This window comes from Caenorhabditis elegans, chromosome III (genome assembly GCF_000002985.6).
Source record: "Caenorhabditis elegans chromosome III".
NCBI lineage: Eukaryota > Metazoa > Nematoda > Chromadorea > Rhabditida > Rhabditidae > Caenorhabditis > Caenorhabditis elegans.
The window spans coordinates 3,139,761-3,159,928 of record NC_003281.10 but is presented as its reverse complement, the minus strand read 5'-3'; the positions used below and the strand labels follow the sequence as shown (position 1 = coordinate 3,159,928).

At 32.7% G+C, this 20,168-nt stretch overlaps 3 protein-coding genes, 2 long non-coding RNA genes and 1 other non-coding gene across 6 annotated transcripts; 1 reads left to right on the top strand and 5 right to left on the bottom strand.

The window, feature by feature from the left end:
- Nucleotides 1–1,574: 1,574 nt before the first annotated feature.
- On the bottom strand, nt 1,575–4,661 carry C44B11.1 (Fas apoptotic inhibitory molecule 1; the record flags this gene model as incomplete). Its single annotated transcript, NM_065263.6, has 6 exons — nt 1,575–1,668; nt 2,845–2,933; nt 3,069–3,118; nt 3,726–3,825; nt 3,875–3,997; nt 4,545–4,661. The coding sequence occupies 6 exons, from the start codon at nt 4,659–4,661 to the stop codon at nt 1,575–1,577; spliced, it is 573 nt and encodes a 190-aa protein (NP_497664.2).
- A 1,931-nt stretch (nt 4,662–6,592) lies between these two features.
- On the bottom strand, nt 6,593–6,781 carry C44B11.6 (Ground-like domain-containing protein; the record flags this gene model as incomplete). The annotated part of the gene is made up of 1 exon (NM_001381799.1): nt 6,593–6,781. The coding sequence occupies one exon, from the start codon at nt 6,779–6,781 to the stop codon at nt 6,593–6,595; it is 189 nt and encodes a 62-aa protein (NP_001367651.1).
- A 540-nt stretch (nt 6,782–7,321) lies between these two features.
- On the bottom strand, nt 7,322–8,120 carry linc-45. Its single transcript, NR_101801.1, has 3 exons — nt 8,037–8,120; nt 7,574–7,804; nt 7,322–7,465 (listed from the first exon to the last, which is right to left on the bottom strand). It is a non-coding gene; the product is annotated as a long non-coding RNA linc-45 (long non-coding RNA).
- A 456-nt stretch (nt 8,121–8,576) lies between these two features.
- linc-19 lies at nt 8,577–9,707 on the bottom strand. Its single transcript, NR_101800.1, has 3 exons — nt 9,491–9,707; nt 8,972–9,127; nt 8,577–8,917 (listed from the first exon to the last, which is right to left on the bottom strand). It is a non-coding gene; the product is annotated as a long non-coding RNA linc-19 (long non-coding RNA).
- A 6,464-nt stretch (nt 9,708–16,171) lies between these two features.
- nssp-28 (UPF0506 domain-containing protein) lies at nt 16,172–17,731 on the top strand. The gene is made up of 3 exons (NM_171094.4): nt 16,172–16,275; nt 16,804–16,920; nt 17,551–17,731. The coding sequence occupies exons 1-3, from the start codon at nt 16,194–16,196 to the stop codon at nt 17,637–17,639; spliced, it is 288 nt and encodes a 95-aa protein (NP_741107.1). The 5' UTR covers nt 16,172–16,193; the 3' UTR covers nt 17,640–17,731.
- A 56-nt stretch (nt 17,732–17,787) lies between these two features.
- On the bottom strand, nt 17,788–17,884 carry mir-76. Its single transcript, NR_000276.2, has one exon. It is a non-coding gene; the product is annotated as a pre-microRNA mir-76 (primary transcript).
- Nucleotides 17,885–20,168: the final 2,284 nt, after the last annotated feature.

The window sequence follows — 20,168 nt, the reverse complement described above, 5'->3', positions numbered from 1 at the left end:
TTAATCTAGTTTTCCTACAAAATGTTCTCCTACAAAAAAAAGAGAATTATAAAGTCAAGAGGAGCCAAATTTCCGGTCGGAGAGGGCTATCCGCCGGGAGCTCCGTGAGCACAGTGTGTGAATGAAGTGGGGGTAGATGCTCTTATCACTTATCACAGCTCTTTGGTCATTTATCTCGTTTTTTGGAGTTGGGGAAGTTTTTTTTTTTTGAAAAATATTTGCAAAAAAAAATTTTTTTGTTGAAAAATTCAAATTCTCTCTAAAAAATTTCAAAAGCATGGAAAACTACGAATTTTCAGTTCGAAGTTTGAATTCTCCGCTAAAAAACCGTTAAAATAACACCCGCCACGAAATCCAAAAGGGTACTGTAGCTTTTCGTGGTGGGACCCAAAATTGGTGAATCCTAGGCATACTGGGGCTTATTTTGAACGTATCGGTGTGCAGACTTCAAATTTTGTAGTTAATTTTAGTATGGAAACAGTGGGTATTCAGAAAAATGAAAATAAAAAATTTTCTGAAAAAAAAATTTCTAAAAAAAATTGTTTTTTGCATCAAATCAATTAAATCAAAGTATAATCCTACTACCACTAAATGAAATGAAGATAAAGGAATGTGATATCAGATAAAGTTTCGATTTTCCGTAACAAATTGGGTCATGTGGTAGGAGACGAGAGAGTGATCTCCTTCCGTTTCGGACAATTATCTCTGAGACGGGGGTTTGAACTGGAAAAAAATCTGAGAAAAAAATTAATTGATTTTATACAATTTATACTTTCAAATTAGCAAAAATCAAGTTTAGAAAAAAGTTAAAATTTTTTTTAATTTTGAAAAAAAAATTCCAAAAAAAAAATCGGAAATTTGAATATTCCCCGATCACCAAGAATTTTTTGTTTGAAAACTTGAATTTATAACTTTTAGAGCTTTCAAATGACACTCATATCGCCTTTTTTCCTTCAATTTTCAAAATTTTGGGTCCCGCCACGAAATTGAAAATTTAAAGGCACATAGGATGGAGTTTATGGTAAAAACTGATAAAAGTCCCAGTTTTAGCTGAATAATTGAAATTTTACATGTAAAAAACTCTAAAGTAACATCCATATTGTATAAAGTTCAAAAACTTTAAATTTTTTGCGTCCCGCCACGAAAAACTGAAATTTAAAGGCGCATTGTAGAACTCAGCCCTCAATTTTTCAAAATCAACGTAATCTGGTCAATATGGGTGTTAAATGCTCATGACAAGCTAAACTCATTGAAAATGAAATAAAGTGTTGAAAAAGTGGATCTCGCCACGAAAACCATAAAAACAAAACGAGAAAACAAACTTTTATTGGAAAAAAAAATTCGCAAAAATACTATTAAATCGAAAATGGTGTGAAAATAGTTGCGGGAAAACAAATTTGGAGTGAGAAAGGAAACCTGCAACCGTCAAGTGGATATACGATATTCTACCATCGGAATGAAACACAGAGATAGGGGGAGAGAGTGTGCAGAGAAGAAGAGACACAGACATATATAGGGATATTATGGGGAAGTTAGGGGGGGGGGGGGCATAATTGTGCCGGCGGCGGCGGCGGTTATGATGATCCAGGCTGATTCGACGGATTTGGCTTGTCTACAGTGGATGGCACAATTTCTCCGTTCACGTAGAGCGTATGTGTCACGCCGGTTCTGAAAATTCATTAAATTTTTGTTTCAGATAAATTTTAACTTATTATCATTGTAATTATTAAATAGAAAATTAAATTTCAAACATTTCTGTGGTTGAAAATACTTTTTTGTATACATAACTCCGTTGCAGAGATACACCGCCAAAATTCAAAATTGCTCTAACTCAAATAGCAATGGGCTTATTAAAAATTCGTTTACTGAAAAATGTAGAGAATAAAATTTGCTACATCTTATCAATTGAGCACTTTTTAAAAACTATTTTGCTCATCGAGATACATTTATTTGAGAGCTTTTCCCACAGACTGTGGAAAGCGCACTAATTTTGCAGGTAAAAAAGTAATTAAAAATTGTTAAAGGTGGAGTAGCGCCAGTGGGGAAATTGTAAAAAACCACTCCTTTGGTCCCAAAATGACCAAATACCATGATGAAATATTTCAAAAAATTTTTGAATATTTTTTATTTACTGTCAAAAAGTGGCAATTACTCAGTTTTTGCCACTCATAATTTTGGAAGTCGACCAAAAAAAAAAATGTTTTCCTGCATTTTTTATGTTCTAATTTTGTTTAAATTATTTGTATTAAAACATTGTAGGGGACAAAACATGAGACATTTCTTTAAATTTTCTCAAAAGCTCGTATTTTTCAAAATTTTGGCAATCTGCCAAACTTTGACCGGAAATTATGAAAAATCTAAAATTTTTTGGAGTGTTTTATTATGATATTCGATCATTTTGGATCATTATAAGTGCATTTAGACAAAATCCCCACTGGCGCTACTCCACCTTTAACTGCCAAAAAGGTTTTTATTAACAATTTTTGGTATATTTTATATTTTGTCCTTGTAGAATTATGTACATAGTGTTATTTTAAACCGTTTTGAATTTTGTAAAAATTTTGTAAAACAAGTCAAGTCTGACAATTGACAAATTGCCGATTGCCGCGCCTGACTAGGTGAATCTTAACATTTACGAAGCTTATAGTCATGACAAAAGTTAGTCATGGTGATAAATATAATCACTAGTCATTGATAACATCGCTGATTCATTAGCCCATATTCTATAACGAAAAAGGAAATGTCTTTAGGAAATATGAGTCAATTGTTTAAATTTAGTTTGGCTATTCTGCTAGGAACTGTAGTGTAAACGATATAACTTGAGTATTAAAAACAAAAGCTCACTTTTTCTTTCCACTGCTCTGTGCAATAATCTTGCATGGATTTTTGCCAAGCTCGAAGTGTGTCACTGTTCCGTTGTCGACGAATTCTCCCTGGAACGAGTTTTATTGGTAATAAATTAAATTTTCAAACATTTTTATGAATCTAGACTTTTACAGAAATAATAGCATTAATAAAGTTAGTGTATCATTTTAAAAACTGATTTTCTAGAAAGTACAGTGACTCACAGCTGTGTCGATGTTGTTCCCATTTGCCCAGATTTCCATTGATTCTTTGTCTGAAACAAGAATAAGATACTCATAAAATAGACAATTAAACTTAAAACATATTTGCAATTGAGCATATTTTTTATCTTAGGCCACTGCAGAGTTAAGTTACGTCAAAACTAGGCTAACTAATTTGTGACCCGACTTCCAATTCATGAAACTTCATGTACAAGGAAATTAATTATCAAAAAGTTGTCAACTAACATAATGTAGAACATTTTACGGGCTGTATTTTGTTACTTAACAAGTTTTTAATAACTTTTAGCATTGCAGGCATACCCCGTTTTTAAAGTTGGAAGATCATTTTGCCCCTCCCCAGGTTTTATGTTGCATATCTCGGCAGTGGAAAAAGTTATCAAAAAGTTGTTAACTAACAAAATGTAGGAAATTTTATATACTACAAATCTTCAGTTACAACTTTTTGATAGCTTTTAGGACTACAGAGGTATACTGCTTTGAAGTGATTTCCACTCTTAACCTCTAAAACTTTAACGCTGCATATCTCCTCAGCGAACGCAGTTAGCCAAAAGCTGTCAACTAACAAAATGTAGGAAATTTTAAGATGTACAACTTATCAGTTGACAACTTTTTGATAGCTCTAACCACCTCGCTACTAACCCAGCACAACCCTCCACTGATGCCCCGAGAGCGTCGTCTCCCAGCTGTGCAGCCTTTTGTTCTGCTCTTCTTTGAACTTGTTGAACGTTTTTCCGTTTACCTACAAACATTTATAGGTTTTATAAAAAATATATCACTTTATATCTCACATCCAGAGAATACTCATAGGCAAAAGTTCCGAGCGCCTCCACGTTGATGATGCATTTCATATCGCCAACTTTGAAGGCTTCCTTTCCAACCAGCTTAAACATCCAGTCGCGGCGCAGAATTTCCTGGAATCATAGTACAAAAATTTTAATACAAAATTTGAATTCAGCTCATCGAGAGCTTTCAAATAACACCCATCATGACTATATACCGACTATTTTGAAATTGTGACCTAGCCATGCGCCTTTAATATTCGAAATTCGGGGTGAGACCCAATAATTTGAAAATAGGAGAAAACTAGTTAATTTTTGAGTTATCTTGAAGCTATCGGTGAGATAAAATAACATTTTGTTTATAGTGCTTTTTTGAAAATTTTTTAGAGAATTTACTGAAAAAATTTTTTAATTATTTTTTTGGAAAAAAATTATATTAGAATTTTTTTCAAAATCAAATTCAGCATAGAACGTTTCAAGATAACACTGAAAGTGCCTAGGATCCTCCGATTTTGAAAGATTTTGGGTCCCACCACGAAAATCGAAATTTAAAGGCGCACGGGTAGGTCAAAACTCAAACTAGTCGGAATATAGTCATGATGGGGCTTATTTGAAAGCTCTCAATGAGCTGAATTCAAATTTTCAATTAATTTTCAAAAATAATGATATTAAAAATTACATTTCCATCGATCCGAATCACCCGCTTCCCAGTCGTTGTTCCATGTTCGAACTCGATTTTGTGCACTTGAGCGTGCAATGGCACATTCCACGTGGCAACCACGTCACCTTCAGGCATTCTGAAATTAGAAAACGTAAAACAATTGAAGAAAAAATTAAAAAAAAACCAAAAAAATATTTTTTAAAAAGTTTTGAAAAAAATTCAGAAAAAAAAATTTTCAAGAATTTTTTTACCATTAAAAAAGTGTTTGAAATAATATTGAATACTTTTTCTAGCTGAAAAAATACTTTATTTTTATTTTACTAACAATTTAACCCCCAAAATCATGTTTTTCCCACGATTTTCCGACTATGAGAAAAAGTTTAAATTTTGTCAGTTTTTCCAGCCAAAAAAGAAAAAAATCAAATATTTTATTCAATAATCTGGAACAACACACAACACTTCCGGTCCAAAAATAAAATTGAAAATCGAATGCTCCAAGAGCCCAGTGACGGCTGTGCTGCTCCGTGAGCCAGGTTGCCGGGGCAACTGGATATAGAAAATGTGGGTGAGAGGGTCTCCACCGTGCAATTAGATGCAAGAATCATAAGACAAGTCGATAAAAAATGAGAAGAAATAGAGCGAAAAAATTCGAAGCTTTCCGGGAGATTTGGCAAGTTTTCAGGTCCCACCACGAAAATCATGCTCCTTATTTTCTGTAACTTAATAATATCATTCAATGTTCAAGTCGGTTGGAGTTATCATTTAATTTTATTATACATGTTTTTTTGAATTATAGAACACTGAGAAAGCCAATCGCTCAAAAAGTCTGCTGCTCAAGCTTATTGTAGAGTTTGCCGGAAGATTGCTGATGTCGAAAACTCGTGTTGAGCTGTATAGGCAACTGTCTGCTTGTTCATTGAATGCAGAAGTATAAGTTCCGTCAAACGTTGGCATTGGTATTGAAGGTATTGAAATCGTAAATCTGGCGTCTGCAGGGACTCTCTGAAAGATTAGCAAATTGTGTTACGTGCGGGATAGTTAAGTGGATCGCTATGCAATCTAAAAATCACACGCTCGTCTAATTTTAAAGCTTACCTACACACTTAATTACTTACTTATTACACTTTTCAACCCGAGATATCACTGCAGAAACAGAAAAAAAAGATCGACTTACCATATATTTAATTGATTTTAATATCAAAAAGTGAATAAATTCGAAAAAATAAAAACATTGGGGCTGCACACAGCAATTCTGAAAGGACGAATGAATGGTTTATTTCCAACAGAACTGTTATGATATGGGTGAGAGATAGGAATATGTAAACGCAGATGGGCTAGATGCCTGCTTTTGACAGCGGAAATTTTAACATGAAGCAGGGGATGGATGCAACTCTCGATGACAGTTATTTCTGAAATATTTGCAATTTTTGAAAAGTATTTCATTATATCGTTGGTGCCCTTTTTTCAAGTATGCAAGCTACATTTCATAATTATTAAAAAAAAAACGACAAAACCCTATAAATGAAAAAAAACCAACAACCGAATTGACTTTATCGAAACCTCTTTTTTTTCAAATATAAGAATTCTTCAAATTTGTTTTTGGTTTGAAAATTATTTTTACGACATTTTCGAATATGGTAAGTAAGTAAGTAGGTAAGTTAAATATTAAAAAATTACCGAAAATTAACAAAAATTGTAAGCTTTTCTCTGGGAATTAAAAACGGCAAATCTGGCAAATTTGCCGTCATACTCGGTAAATCGCAATATTTTCCAATGTTCAAAATGTGTCAAAAATAATGTAAAAACTAACTACATACATATAAGAACATTGATTTTCGTTTGATTTCTGCAAAATGCGCAAAAAAGTCACTTTTTGAAGTTTGGCGTCCGTGGTTTCGATTTTTAAATTGCTTTTTTTTTCTAAAAAAAATGATAATTAAACATTTTATTATGACAAAATAATACTGAGTGAAAATAAAGCAACAATAAACTCAAAGTGCTACTGGAAAAATTAAAATTGATTGACTTAGGATTGGAAAAAACTACTTTCTTGACTCGTGACATGGCTACGTATAGTTGTTTATGGTGCATGCATATGCTAGACGAAGAGGATATTGCAGTCTTGTGAAGTTAGCTAGATCTTCTTCTTGACAGCCGTCACCTTCTATGTGCATGAAGTTCATATCTTGTGAAATCGTTGTGAAGATTTCCAGTTCTGGGATGGCGATTTCGTTCGGGCTTGTGTCTTCATTCATGGATATGAAGACACAAGACGAATCTGAAAATTATTAATGTTAAGGTTTTTTAAAATATTGATTGCAGTTTAAAGGAACTAATGATCTGATTTCCACAAAAAATAGTTAGCAATTTGGTAAATACATATGTGATTCTCTTAAAATTAAAGACAACTTTTAATATTTTTTTAAAATGTTGTTTCTCATATAAAGTGTTTGAAGCATCACCTGTTTTCTACGCAAACAAAAACGCATAGTTGAAAAGTTGTAATTCCGAAAGAAATTTTGAAGCAAAATGATACACGTTATACACATATACATATTTAAATTATTAAATACTTACCCAATATTTACAAGTTTTTAGTAAAAAATAAAAGAAATAATTCCGAAAGAAGAAGAAGAAAGTTGGGCTGCACACAGCAACCCTGCAAAAGACGAATGAATTGTTATTTTACGAACAGAATTGTTGTGAGAGATGGGATGAGAGATAGAAAAATGTAAACGCAGATGGCTAGACGCCTGCTTTTGGCCGTCAATGAAAGTGGCTCGGAGTAGATATACACCGTCAAAGGTTCATTTAGAAAAATATATCAAGTTTTTTTATTTTTCAAATAATATACATATAACACATTGAAAAAAAATCGAAAAAAAATTGTTTGCCAGTCATCAGCGATTGATTGGAGGTCCATTGCTTGCGGGAAATCTCTAAAAGTAGGAAATTTTATTTTTTTTTTGTTAAAAATGAAATGTGTGATACAGCTTTCAGAAAAAGGAAATAAAAATCAAAACTAATTATTATTTTGAAGCTCATACCTGTAGAATACATTGTCTACATACATAAGTGTATGTTTTATGGAATCTCTAGTTCTTGATTGTGGCATTTAAGAGGAACGGACTTGTTTTGATTCCGAAGGGAATTCTTTGAAATCGAAAAGTATCGCCGAGCATTAGTAAGGCCTTTTCTATATCGCTGCTTATCAATATCCCAGGTTTTTGAAATACTCGTCTATATTGCATTCATTTTCAGCATTCCATGACATCAACCTAAATATAAACGTTTGGTGTTTGACAATTGAGTACATATGTAATATTTTTTAAAACATATTTTAAAAGCTTTCCAGGCAATTTTTAGGCAAAAGTATAAACGCTATGCTTACAAGTGATTTCATCGCCATCTATGAAAAATTGCCAATTTTTAGAACTTGCTTGAACATTGTTGATGTTCATCATCATTTGCATACGCATATATACTAAAGTTTAATTGGTAAAGACTTACCAAATATTTAGACGTTTATAATTAAAAAAATAGAAATATAAAATCCGAAAGAAGAGAATTGGGCTGCACACAGCAACCCTGAAAAAGACGAATGAATGGTTTATTTTGAACAGAGCTGTTCAGAGAGGTTAGAGATGGAAAAATGTGAACGCAGATGGGCTAGACGCTTGCTTTTGGCAGTCGCTGGAGGTGACTCAAAAAACGGGACTGTTAAAAAGAAATAGTAGCTCTTTAAATGTACACCAAACTACCAAACCCCGTAAATGTACTTTATAAGACTACATACATTTCTGGAAGTCCGTAAATCTACAACAAGCCTGCAAACTCATACGAAACTCCATACAATAATTCTTCAAATTTACACGAATGTTTTTGAATAATTATGTGTTTCCTAAATTTACCCTATAAAAAACAATAACTGCATACAAAACACGCATCTTAAAAAATTGTTCGTATATGCATAGATCAATAGTTATATGTGCTTCTTGTAAATACATATTTAGAATTAAAACATTCAAATCATATTTGCCCCAGTGTATATAGAAAAAAATTTAATAAATAAGAAATAAATATTAGAGAATTGAATTTTCATAAAAAAAGGTTTGAGTTGTGATAAAAATTAAAATTGGAGTTGTTTTATATCAAAAATTATACTTTTTGACAGAAACTACACCAATCCGTCATCCAGAAGTGTACTCTGCAAATACTATAATACAAAAAAACTTTCTGAAAAAAAAAATTTATATATTACTTAAACCACTAAACGGAAAGATTAAAAAAAAATAAACGAAACATATACTTCTGCAAATTATTTTTTAAAAAAATAGTCTGAATAACGATTATTTCCATCATTAGTGCTGCACCAAAGATCATGTTTCCGCCTGAAACGAATTGATCACAATTAGAAATCACGAAAATTGCTAAGTTATTCTTACCCTTGAAGATATTGTCATCATATATGTTTCATAGAATCTCTGGTTCTTGATCGGAAAGTTCAGTAGAACTGAGCTGCTTTTTACCCCAAATGGTACTCTTTGAAACCGAAAATTATCTGGCGATTCCTGCATACATCGGAGATTAACTTTCCTTGCCTGAAAAAAAAATTGAATATTGTTCAATGTACAAGAAAATCATAAGAAGCAAAACTCAAAATTTTCTTTCTGAATTTTTTCTCGTAAAAATACTAATTTTTGGGAAATTATCAAAAAATCAAAAATTTTCTCAAAAATTTCCAAACAAAAAATCCGAAAAAGTTAATGAAATTTGGAATTTTTCTGGATTAATTTTTAATCCGAATGGCTTAAGAAAAACTGTTAAAATTTCGAAAAACTTCAGCAGAACTCAATTCTTTGAACTCTACCTTTGAAAATGTTATCGACGTATATATTTTTCAGAATCTCCGGTTTTTGATCATGGAATTCAACAGGTTTTCAACATTAAAAACAAAAACTTACTTCTATTTTTAAATTTCTCCTTGCTAGTCATCACCATTAAAAACAGTGTCTACGTAAATGTTGCGGAGTATTTTGTTCAGCCATGTTGTGATCCCTGTTTTGCGGAGTTTCTTTTTTGTTTTGCTCAGAACAAATCGACGTTTTTCTATTTCAACTCCAGCTCAATTGAAAGAAAAAGTATCGTACGATTTCCGGATGAAGAGCAGTCATGAGAAATGCTTTCTCAATATCATCTCAAAATTTGGATCTTTATTTCACTATCGAAATAACTCCAGTGAACATGATGCCCTGAAATTATTACAACGTTTTTATTCTGACAAGTATTACGTTTTTTAGGTTGTTTAAACATATTTCAAAAGCTTGTTAGAAAAAACCTTATTTTCAAAGAAATTTACACATTATGCATACAAATTTTAATTTTTTAGTTGTTTAAACTTACCAAATATTTAGAAGTTTATCATAAAAAATAAAGAAATATAAATTTTGAAAAAAGAAGAAGAGAATTGGGCTGCACACAGCAACCCTCAAAAAGCGAATGAATGGTTTATTTCCAACAGAACTCTTATGATAGAGGTAAGAGATTCGAAAATGTAAACGCAGATGGGCTAGACGCCTGCTTTTGCCGAACGCTCAGAAAACGGCAGTTTTTGAATAAAGCAACAGCAAAAGCTTTGTAAATGTACTTTATAAGACTATAAGAAAATTTTTGAATAGTAATAGGTATCCGTAAATCAACAAAATTTCCCGAGAAGCTATCTGTATATTAACCAGTTTTAAAGATGCCAATATATTCTTTTAAAAGTGTTTTTAGGAATTTTAAAAAAGTTTCGGAAATATTTGTTAAAGATATTTTTTATAAACAAAAACACACCGGAAAGCTGTGAAAAAGGTTATTATTTAATTGAAACTTGTAGGGCTTACATGGTAGGCAGGCGCGGCCTGACGTCTGCCTAAAACCTACCAGCCTCACGCAGGTCTATCGTTTTTATTTTTATTTTTACGTGAATCTATCAATTTAAAAATCCTATTTTTTTCAAAAAAAATTACAAGACCATGAATTTCATTATTCCATCAAGAAAACAATACTAATTTTAAAAAAGTAATTTATTTGAAAGAAAAAGCATTCATTTATTTTTGATATCTCCCGGTTGGTAATTCATCTTGTGCCTTCGCTCTTGCATTGTAAACTCTGAAAAAAAAAGATTTTTGGATTTTTGAACAGTATATGTATTTTAAATCGTAGCATAAATTTGTGATCCCTGTTTCTCCATTCAAGTATATTTCAAAAATTGTAGAAATATCTACTCACCGGAACCCTTTCGACGATGTTGTACACCTTTTTTAGTGATTCCGCAAAGTTCGACTGCCTATTTGTTTCCTTTTCCATTGCGATACTGGTTCGTCCAAACTTCTCATCTTGGACGTCACCCAATTTGGGATTCCGTGGTCATATGGATTTATTTATCTGAAATTTCGATTATTTCGGGATTCTGGCGATACCAAATTTGTTTCTTTTGGTGTTTGAAAAATTTCAAATTTTAAAATTAAAAAAAAAACCAGAGTCACTTTTGTTGGGGAAAAAATTCCCGCATTTTTTGTAGATCAAACTATAATGGGACAGCATAGAAATATATTATGAAAGACTCACCCAAAATCTATATTTCCATTGAAAAATTTTAAAACTTATAATTCAGAAAAATAAGAAGTATGGGCTGCACACAGCAACCCTCAAAAGACGAATGAATGGTGAATATTTCCCAATCGAACTGTTATGAGAGAGGTTAGAGATGGGAATATGTAAACGCAGATGGGCTATACGCCTGTTTTAGGATGTAGCTAGAGGTCACTAGAAGTGCAAGTATATGTTGGGATATTACTATTTTACAGAATAAGAATAACTAGCAATGTATTTTCTGAAAGCTAATCCAACCCTACCAACAGATAAATTTTTAGTCCCACCACGAAAAACTTGCAAATTCCATAAGATTTCTCTCGTCACTTTATTTTTGTTTTCCGCCAAAAATTGCACAGTTTCCCACCTGGAAATTGGTAGTTGTGACACATACGCTAAACATGTGACGAATATGCAAAAAACAGTGTTTTCCAGGTGATTTTTGAGGGGGTATAAATTCTTAAAACTTGGTGCCTATGGAATGCTTTTGTAATTTTTTTTTTGTGTAATTTTGTAGTGGGAAAAGCTGTCAAAACGTTTTCAACTAACAAAGTGTAGCCCGTGCAATGCTCTATATTTTACCAATGATTAGGTTTTGATAAATTTTTGCAAACAAATTAGCATTTCAAAGTGAAGATCACAGTTGTTAAATGTAAATACGCTATAATTTTCTGTCCCAGTTTTCGTTGCAAAAAAAACATTATTGCCTAAAATCTATGTTTAAAAATGCGTCACAGATTACGCAAAAACATAGAAAACAATTACCGGATTAAACTATAATATTTGAGCTTTCCTGAAAAGCTCAAAAACCTCACGTCAGAAGACCAGTTAGTGATAACTTAAACGGCGTTATCTCAGGTAGGAGGATAGTTATCAAAAAGTTTTTAATTAACAAAATATAGCTATTAAAATTTCCTACATTTTGTTAGTTGAAACCTTTTTGATAGCTAGTCTCCAAGCTGAGATATCAGCCTTCAAAGTTTACACGAGCGAGAGAGTGTGGCAGTGGGAGAGACGCAGTGCGTGCAGACGCTCTGCGTCTCGTCTCCTCCCACACACTTTCTGCGCCCCAAACTTTTAACTCGTATATCTCAGCGGGGAAAAGAGCTATCAAAATGTTTCCAACTAACAAAGTATGCCAAATTTTAGGCTGGGGGCAATTGTTAAATGTAATTGCAAATATTCAATACTTTTTCCTTTTTTATGTACTTCCACGCGAGAATCCTCACCACCAAACATCTGCCGAGCCGTCATGTGGATTCAGATTCCGGATCTCATGAGCTATTGTTCCATTTCCGGTGCTATTAATCCATTGTTTCCTTTTCTCCATCCGGCCTTTATTCATACATCATTTGGTATTCCAGATAATTTTTGTTTTTGGCGAAAATTTGAACTTTTTGTTTTTTCATCCACTTTAAAATTGTTTTTCAAAAAGCCATTTACCCCGCCAAGATCTCAACATTTAAAGTTTGGCAGGCCGAGATAATGTGGGAGAAGGGGAGACGCAGTGGGCGCGCGCTGTCTGCGTCTCCTCTCCCCCTCCACTCTTTCATCGCCTATATCTCCGCAAAGAAGAGAGTTATCAAAAATTTAAAAACAAGCAAGATGTTGGAAATTTCTAGGGCTATATTTCTAGCTCCGGAAAATTCTACGTGAAAATCTATAGGTTTTCTATATAAAAATTTAGAGATTTCTCTCACGACGTGCAATGTGCAATTTTAGTCTCCCACGCGCCAAAACTAAAATATTGGATTCTGAATTTTCGATTAATTTGACAACAGCTCCATGAATATTTTATCATAACTTTTCGAGGTTTTGCCAATTGAATTTGTGAACTCAACTTTCGAAAAAAAATTGGTAGTTTTAGCACTATTTAAAAAAGTTATTAAAGCTCCTAAAATGTCCTTAAATTTTGTTAATTGGGAGTTATGTTATATTTTTTTATTATTTTCAGATACAAGCGTATAACGCTGAAAGTAACGAGAGAGTGTAGGTGGAGGGGAGACACAGACGACGTGCGCCCCCTGCGTCTCCTCGTCGCCCACACTCTCTCAACCTATGTAACTTTAACCGCATGTATCTTTGCGGAGAGGAGAGATATCAAAAAGTTGATGACTATCAAATTGAAGCAAATTTCAAGGGCTACATTTTTAATATCAGCAAAATTTTATTATCTTTAAAAATCAAGGAGTTATGCCGGTTTATAAGCGTTACAAGTAACAAGCTCTGACGTCACTATAGTATTATTATATTTTGTTTTTAATTCCAGCTTTTCTCGGTTTATTCCACTTAACGAAATTTGAAAACTAATAAAAAATAAGCACCCAACCCCTTAAAAAGTCATAACTTTCTTCTCAAAAACGCACCTATGCGAGGAGAAAAGCAATTAGGCTCACTTCATAAGCTGTCTTTTTGGACTTTTTTGACTTGACGTTTTCAAAAATGTCAAAAGGCTCATAGCATTTATTTTCATAGTTTTTTTTTGATATACGAAAATATAGTTTCTAATATTTGTAGTGGTGTATCTAAGCAGTGAAAAGAGATAATAAAAATTTGCTAACTAACAAAATATAGCCCTTAAAATTTCCCATATTTTGTTAGTTGACAACTTTTTCATAGCTCAATTTTCCGCCAAGATATGTCGCTTCAAAATTAAAGAAGCAGAGAGAGAGAGAGAGAGAGAGAGTGTGGAAGGAGGGGAGACGCAGTGTGCGCTCGCCCTCTGCGTCTCCCATCTGCACACAGTCTTTGTCCCTTCAACTTTCACGGCCCATATCTCCGCGGCAAATAGTGATATCAAAAGTTTTCAAACTAACAAAGTATTTGAAATTTTAGGGACTATATTTTGTAACTCACACAATTTTTTGAAAACTGATACTTTTGGGGAGTTACTGAGGCTTAAAAATCACTACATAAGATTCCCGTGATCCTTTACATTATTCGTAGAAATTTCTCGAGAGACAAATTCAAAATTCTTAAGAAGCAATCAAAAATTCCCAGGACGTCATCATGTTGATTTCTTGAAATATGCCAAAAACTAACACACAATACGTGCAATTGGTCGGAATACCTTCTGATTGGACGTCTGTGTGACCTGATTTTGGCATCAAACATTCCGGATTATTCCATACAAAATCAGTAGTATACCTTCTTATAAATATTGGGTTGTGAAATGACGCATATTTCGATATCTATGAACATTTTGCAAGGTTATGCGCAGTTTTGAGTCTACATACAACTTTAACTTTTATGTATGTAAAATGTAAAATTTGGAATATTTTTTTTGTAGAATTCGTAAATTCACAATATAAAAACGTTTTTTTTTTCATATTTTTTAACTAGCACAGTATAGCTCTTAAAATTTCTAATATAACGTTGTTTTTCAAATTTTTGATATCTGCTCCCCGCGCTGAGATATACGCGTTTGAAGCTAGTTCAACTAGAGACTGTGGAAGGAGGGGAGACGCAGACGGCGCGCGTTGTCTGCGTCTCCCCTCCCTCTACAGTCTTTCGTCGTCTCAACTTCAAACGCTGATAACTCAACGAGGAGGAGACATAGAAACATTTTTTTAATTAACAAAATGTAGCCCTTGAAATTTTCTATATTTGTGTATAGCAAATTATTTAGAACTCCTTTTTCAGTAGAGCTATATTGGTTTTAATATTGAAAACTTTTATTGAAGACTCTAATTTTTTAAAACAAAATTTGACTTCAAAAAGGTCACATCATTCCCATCTTCTGAACCAATTCTATCATCAATTCCAAAAAAAAAAAAATTCAAAAGAATTTTTTTATTCAGAATTTTAAATAAATAAAAGGAAGTACATCATCATTTCTGAACATGTTTCGGCGGAGTTAGCAAATTTCGAGAAAAAAATTGGATATTAAATTCAATTTCGTGTGCTCCGGAGCATTTGAAGCTTACTTTCAAAAAAAAGAACTTCAAGACTTTTCAGTGCTATTTGAAAAATTACTGATAAAATATTTTCTAGAAAATTTTCTAAACCGTCTCCCGTTGATTTATGAGCGTTCAAAATTTTGCCGAGACTTTTAAAGGCTACATTTTGTGGCAGATGATGAAAAAAAGATTCGTAACATTTTTATACATGATTCATCTTTATTATTCATAGGAACACGTCTTACAATGTCACTCAATGTCAGATATGTTCTGTTTGTTAGAGAAGTAATTATGAGCATTTTTATGCAGGCTCACAAGTAAATAATGATAATAGTTTTTCTTTTTTCAGTCTAAAAACTTACTTTTTGAGATATTCAAGTTTTTGTGATTTACAAAAAATTGCCTTTGCAATTTTCTACATTTTCTTAGTTGAAAGCTTTTTGATATCTCTTCTCCCCACCGATTTATGAGGCTGCAAAGTTTTGCCGTAAAAATAGCATAAGGCGAGGGGAGACGCAGATAGACGCAGATAGCCTGCGTCTCTCTCCTTCCACACTCTCTCGTCTTTCTCAAGTTCTAGCGCATATATCTCTGCACGTGAGGTTTGATCTACAAAAAATGCGGGATTTTTTTGTCTAAAAATATGTGACGTCAGCACGTTCTTAACCATACGAAATCAGTTGAAAAGTCTGCGTCTCTTCTCCCGCATTTTTTGTAGATCTGCGTAGATCAAGCCGAAATGGGACATTCTGGCAGCACGTGTCTCTGCGCGGGGTGGAGCTAGAGAAAAATTTAAAAAAGATAAATATTTAAATTTTAGGTCTATATTTTTTCAGTAAAGAAAATTCAAAAATTTTCCCATAAAAACACTTTTATTGGTCTGTTCCAAAAAAAATCGCATGTCATCCCGACCAAAATCCCATGAATTCAAAATTTTTTTCGAATTTATCTCTCGATAAGAAATTCTTAGTTCCGGAAGCCCAAATCACAAACTAGTTAGGCTCCTCCCCCTTTTAGAGTTTCAGTTAAAGGGAAATCTCCTCTGCTCTTTTTCCGAATTTTAAATGCTCATTTTCTGTAATGTCTATAATTTTTCTCTAATTTGTCCAGGTACTCCCAGCTTTCAAAAACAATGAGCTTCACCGCCTTTGCTCTTTTTTTGCTCATTTCCCTCGGACATTTGTCAGCTCTTCCGAGACCGGGTCCAGTGATTGGTGAGTGTAATAAGTATAACATCAAAAACCAGAAAAAAAAACTGAAAAAAATTAAAGATTTCTTAAGAAAAATAGTGTAACTGCGGATGTTGTGGGTGGAAAATCGAGAAAAAATAGTAAAGTATCCAACAAAATAGTTTTTCTCTCTCAAGTTCTTTAATTTTAGAGATAACAGAGTTGTTCATCAACAAAATATAGCCCTTGAAATTTGCTATATTTTGTTAGTTGGAAACTTTTTGATATCTCTTCTCCCGGCGGAGATACAAGCGTTTGAAGTTCAAAGGATGCGAGAGTGTGGAGGGTGAGGGGAGACGCAGAGATCTGGCGCCGCCTGCGACTCTCCCTCGTCCACACTCTTTTACGCGCGAAACTTAAAAAGAATTTATCTCCGCGGCGAGAAGAGCTATCAAAAATATTCCAAATAACGAAATATGTAAAATTTTAGATACTTTTCTAAAATTGTAACCAATTTCTTCCAAATTTCTTGGAAATAGATAAAATTTAACTTCAAACAATGCAAATTTCTAGGTGTGAACACAGCTTGCACTGGAGAATCCATTTTATCATTCTGCAAACCAGAAAACCATTACTGTCTGAGATCCGCCTGCAGTCAATGTATCTTCCGTGACCCTTTCAACCCATTTGGTAAGTCGTCTGGCAGTTTTGAACTCAAAAAACAATTTTCTCTAAAATGTGTGAAAAATTCGGTATTTTTAAGACAAAATTTGGCTGGAAATCTCAACAATTGACTTAAAAATTTTTTTAAAAAACAAAACAAAATCTATTTATTTTTTTCGGATTTTCAAAGTAAAGCAAAATTTGTAATATCTAAGTTTAAGCAGATTAAAATCTTATGCTTAAAAAATCTTTAAAAATCGTGCTCAGAGAGCAAAAAGTAGTGCTCAATGCAAAACATCCGATTGCTCTTCCGCTGGAAATTTTGATTTTTTTTAAATAAAAATATTATTTTTCAGTTTGAATGTTTTTTATCAAAACTCATAAACGAGGGTTTTGACACGAAAACCTATTATTTTTAAAAACAAAAAAAAACAAATTAAAATTAAGAAATGCTATTTCTTTTCCAGATTTTTTTAAATTTTAATAATAAAATTCAAAATTTGAATTCAGCTCGGCAGGGGCTTTAAAATGACACCCATTTTGACTCATTTCCTATCGTTTTGAAATTTGTTGAGATCCTGTGCCTTTAAGTTCGTAAATCGATATTGGCCCAACAAAATTTTCAAGAAAAAAAATCCGAAAAATAAATATTTTTAGCCAACTTCTGTGCCCGCCTGACCGACTGTGTTTGTTCCATCAGCAACGATCCATATTGCGAGAAGAAAATCGAGGCCACCTGCTATTGATTTATTGATTTTTTGTCTACGTTTTCATTGATTTTTCTCTCGTATTGATCTCTTGTAACTTCTGAAGTGAGCTAATAAAACTGAAATGTGTTATATTGGTGTTCAGATTGTTCTTATTTGAAAATTTGAAAATTGAGCTAAGCAAACTTCTTTCTCACCCCCATCAAGGCTTCATCAACAACGAATATCCAAATTTTGAAATTTAAGGTATTCGACTATTGTGAAGCCCAGACAGGAGCTGAAATTTTATCTTACCTGAGGATTGTAGTTAAAATCAATAAAACTGGGTAGAAAATGAGATTTGTAAACTGAAATCCTATAATTTTCACATGAAATAGAGCATTTCGAGCAACCAAATGCTCCGTAAATGGCTCATAAAAGGGACAGGTTTATGACCAACTTTTGGCTGGGCTCATTTTCGGCGGAAATTTTTTTTTTGGTGGAAGATGGATTGAACGAATAGTTTGAAGTGACATGTGGATTTTGACACAAAATATATTTTAAAAATACAAAAACAATTCGGTTAATTTATTACTACATATATTGTTCATTGTATTTTATTATATAAAATTTTGGTGCCATTTTGAAACGCATTGGATACTGTAGTTTTAGTAATTTTTTGTAAAAAAAAATATTATTTTTGTCTTAGTGTAAAGATTTGTGAACATTTTAAAACAAAAAAACACTCGAAAAGCTCGGAAATTGGCAGTTAGGGATTTCCGAAAAATTCGAAAATTTTCGAAATGGCTCAAAATTTTTAGATTTTTTGCGGATTTTTTGATTTATAGAGTTTCGAAAATTTGACTTTTCAAAAAAAAAATTTTATTCCGGCGGTTTTCGTAGCGGGACCCAAAAATTTAAAATTATCGACATTTTTAATTTTTGAAAATTTTTCGAAAATCAATAGCTCCACTAGAAATTAAGACATTTTGTGAAATTTCTTTGTAAAAGATTTATTGAAATTTAGAAAAAAGTGAAAAAAAAATTATTTCAAACCACTGTAAAGTACCCAGCTACAACACCCAACGATTTTTGGGGCGAGACCCATATTTTCAGAAATTTTTGAATTCTTTAGAATCTAGCCATGATTATACTTAAATAAAAACTATAAATGTGCGGATTTTCAATTTACAATAAATTTTAAATTTCAGAACAAAATCGGCAAGTTACTGGGGCTAACTCCAAAATGTTAAAAATGTTTAAAAAATGTTGAAAATTCTCGAAATTTTAACTTTGATCGAAATTGAAATTTTTTGCCGAATTTTTTCTGTAAAATTAAAGCTATCGTCAAACTCTTTTTTACAAAATCAATAAAATACACAAACTGAAAAAAAAACAATTCAGCTAGACAATTTGAGATTTTTCGATTTTTTTTCAAAAATTTTCAAAAACTGCACAACAAAATTCCCTTCGTTCTTTTTTCTCAAAGCCTTTTCTTCTCAAAATTTATCATTTTCCAGTTCTTCCAAGAATATGAGACCCTATCAAAAATGAATGAAAAAGGAAGATCATCAGCTTAAAAATTCATACAACAGTGGTCCCAAGTCCCCCAAAAAATTCCAAATTCATCAAAATTTGAGTGTTAGAAATTGTGATAAGGTCCTAGGATCCTATTGGTAGTAGGGAAAAACTTAAAATTTAACAAAAAAAAAGGAATTTTTTTGAAATTATACTAGTTTTGAATACATTTTAAGCAGTAAAGGCCAATAAATACACAGCTGAATACTAGTCACCGCAAGCTTCATCGCAGAGCTCTGAATCTGAATGCATTAGGAGGTTCTTTCCATTTCCATCGGTAAACCAATCCTTTTGCTCATTTCCAGATGGCTTTCTCTCTCGGCTCTCTCCACCTTACACACTATTTCCTTGGATTACTGTAGTTGGGCGGAGTCTCTAAGGGGTAACCTGATACTGTTTGCTGAGGGCTCACGGAGCCAGAGAGGGCAGATGGCTGGAAATTGGTGGAAGTGGTGGGGAGAAGAATGTGTTGTTGGAAAATGTAAAAATTAATTTTTAATTATTAATTTTTTAACATGTAGAAACTTTAAAAAATTCAACTGACTTGCGAAAAGGTTTTGAAAAATTACAAAAAAATTTCAAAGCAAGAAGTTTTTTTTCAATTGTTTTTTAATCGATTTCTCTCAAAAACCTGTAGAGCTACGAAAAAATTGTCAACAAACAAAGTATAGCTCTAAAAATTGTCTACAATTTGCTAGTGAACAAATTTTTGATAACTTTCCTGGTTTTTGAGATATACAGCTTTATCTACAAAAAACGATTTTTTTTCAAACTGTATTTTGAAAAACTGAACTAGAATAATAATTGGGATCCGAAAATTTTAATATTTTTGATGTTTTTTTGTGGAATATTCGGCAAACTTACCAAGCTCGGTGAATGGCAAATTTCGGAAAATTTGCCGCACACCCTGGCATGTACCTTTCACCTAGGTTCCTTTAGACACATGTATTTCCGCGACGAGATAATGTATCAAAAAGTTGTCAACTTACAAAGTGTATCAAATTTCAAGAG